The sequence below is a fragment of the Octopus bimaculoides genome, chromosome 7, assembly GCF_001194135.2.
Source record: "Octopus bimaculoides isolate UCB-OBI-ISO-001 chromosome 7, ASM119413v2, whole genome shotgun sequence".
NCBI lineage: Eukaryota > Metazoa > Mollusca > Cephalopoda > Octopoda > Octopodidae > Octopus > Octopus bimaculoides.
The window spans coordinates 3,540,667-3,542,659 of NC_068987.1; the positions used below are offsets into that span (position 1 = coordinate 3,540,667).

The window sequence follows — 1,993 nt, forward strand, 5'->3', positions numbered from 1 at the left end:
ATATAGTGTATCATAAAATAATATATGAATATATCTTTATGTGTCTGTTGATCTGTCAATCGATCTGTTTGCACATATATACATATCTGTTACATATCAATAAATCAGTTGATGTATGTATGTATGTATGTGTGCATGTATAAGTGTATGCATGTATGTATGTATGTATGTATGTATGTATGTATGCATGTATGTATGTATGTATGCATGCATGTATGTATGTATGTATTTGTCTGTCTATCAATCTCTTGATCGATTGATCGATCTGCCTGTTTGTCTGCACCTATATATATATATTTATTTATATATATCTATTTATGTGTTTCTCTGCGAATATATATATATATGTGTGTGTGTGTGTGTGTATTTGTATGTGTTTACGTATGTTCTTGTGTATGCATCTATGGATGTATATACAAATATATGTATCTGTCTCTGTGAGCGTGGGCATATGTGTGCACGCATTTGTGTGTGTGTGTGTGTGTTTGTGTGTGTGTGTGTGTGTGTGTGCTTGTGAGTGTGTGTGTGTGTGTGTGTATGTATAAAATATATGTGTATGTATATTTGCATACATACATGTACGAATACATGCATGTGTGTGTGTATAACGAGGGAGGGGAAGAGCGAAAGAGACAGAGAAAAAGAAAAAAGACAGAAAGAGAGATAAAGAGAAAGAAAGAAAGAAAGAAAGAAAGACAGAAAGAAAGAGAGAGAGAAAGAAAGAAAGAAAGAAAGAAATAGAGGGAGAGAAAGAGAGAAAATTAACACCAATAATTAAGTATTTTAGAAAGTTAGAAAATGTATTAATTTTAAAAAATCATTTAAAACTTACTTTTGAATATCTTTTTGCGGTCTGAGAGGAGGTTGAGAATTAACTATTCCAATGTTGAAAATTTGGTAATAAACGATCCACAAGATGCCTATTATCTCCATGGTTTTCTCTTCTCAATCTTTCTTTTCTCGGTCGACCACTTTTTTCTCTTTTTCTATTTTGTTCCCCTCTTCGGAGGAATCGTTTAATAGAATCTAATTTTAGAACAAGGTGTCGCACAATGGAGAAGAAGTCTTTGAGGAGTTGCTAACATTCTGCCAGTAAATAGTTTAGCATAGGAACTACATTTTGTTTTTATAGGTTAGCTATATGAATATTAATCGTCGTTTAACACCAATGAAACGGATCATTTGTGACAATACAAACGAATTCACAAATCATTTTTGGAAACTTCTCAAATCCAACAACAATTTATACATTATAGAAAAACTGGATCCATCTTTGGTTTACATTAATTACCAAGAAATAGTTGTTTTCATTTAGAAATGAAAACAATTTCTAGAATACTTCGTAAACAAGATTTCTCTGTTTAATAGGATTACACGCTTCTATACGAACCTGAGAACATTTCTTTCTACGTTCATCTCATTACATCGACTTAAAATTCTTAAATGTTCCTCTCTCTCGCTCGATTTCATCCGAAAAGCTTCATATTTTTCCTTACTGCAAACATGCACACACACACATACACACACAAACATATTTATATATGTGTGTGCGTGTGTGTGTGTGTGTGTGTGTTTGTTTGTATGTGTGTATGTATGTATATATATTCATGTATGCATATAGACATATATATATATATATATATATATATATATATATATACACACACACAGAGATATACACATTCATATACATACACATACACATACGCTCATTTGTTTGACATAGTCATCATGTTACGGTCACGCTGGAGCACCAGATTAGTGCGTACATAAATATATATCTGAAACTATATCTAAAACTACACATGTATTGTGTGTGTGTGTGTGTGTGTGTGTGTGTGCGTATTTTTACACACACATACAGAGACAAATATCGATGCATACACACACACACACACACACACGCACACACACACATATACATTCACTTGCATATTTGCAGTTAACACATAAACACCACCACCACCTCCCGTGCACACCCGCGCGCGCACGC

At 33.1% G+C, this 1,993-nt stretch overlaps 1 protein-coding gene across 1 annotated transcript in view; it reads right to left on the reverse strand.

The window, feature by feature from the left end:
* Positions 1 to 1,555, reverse strand: part of LOC106871579 (glycine receptor subunit alpha-2) — a 39,029-nt gene extending 37,474 nt beyond the window's left edge. Inside the window, exon 1 of the mRNA XM_014918086.2 lies at positions 833 to 1,555. Coding sequence (XP_014773572.1) covers positions 833 to 933 — 101 coding nt within the window. The 5' untranslated portion in view covers positions 934 to 1,555. The remainder of the gene's footprint in view (positions 1 to 832) is intronic.
* Positions 1,556 to 1,993: the final 438 nt, after the last annotated feature.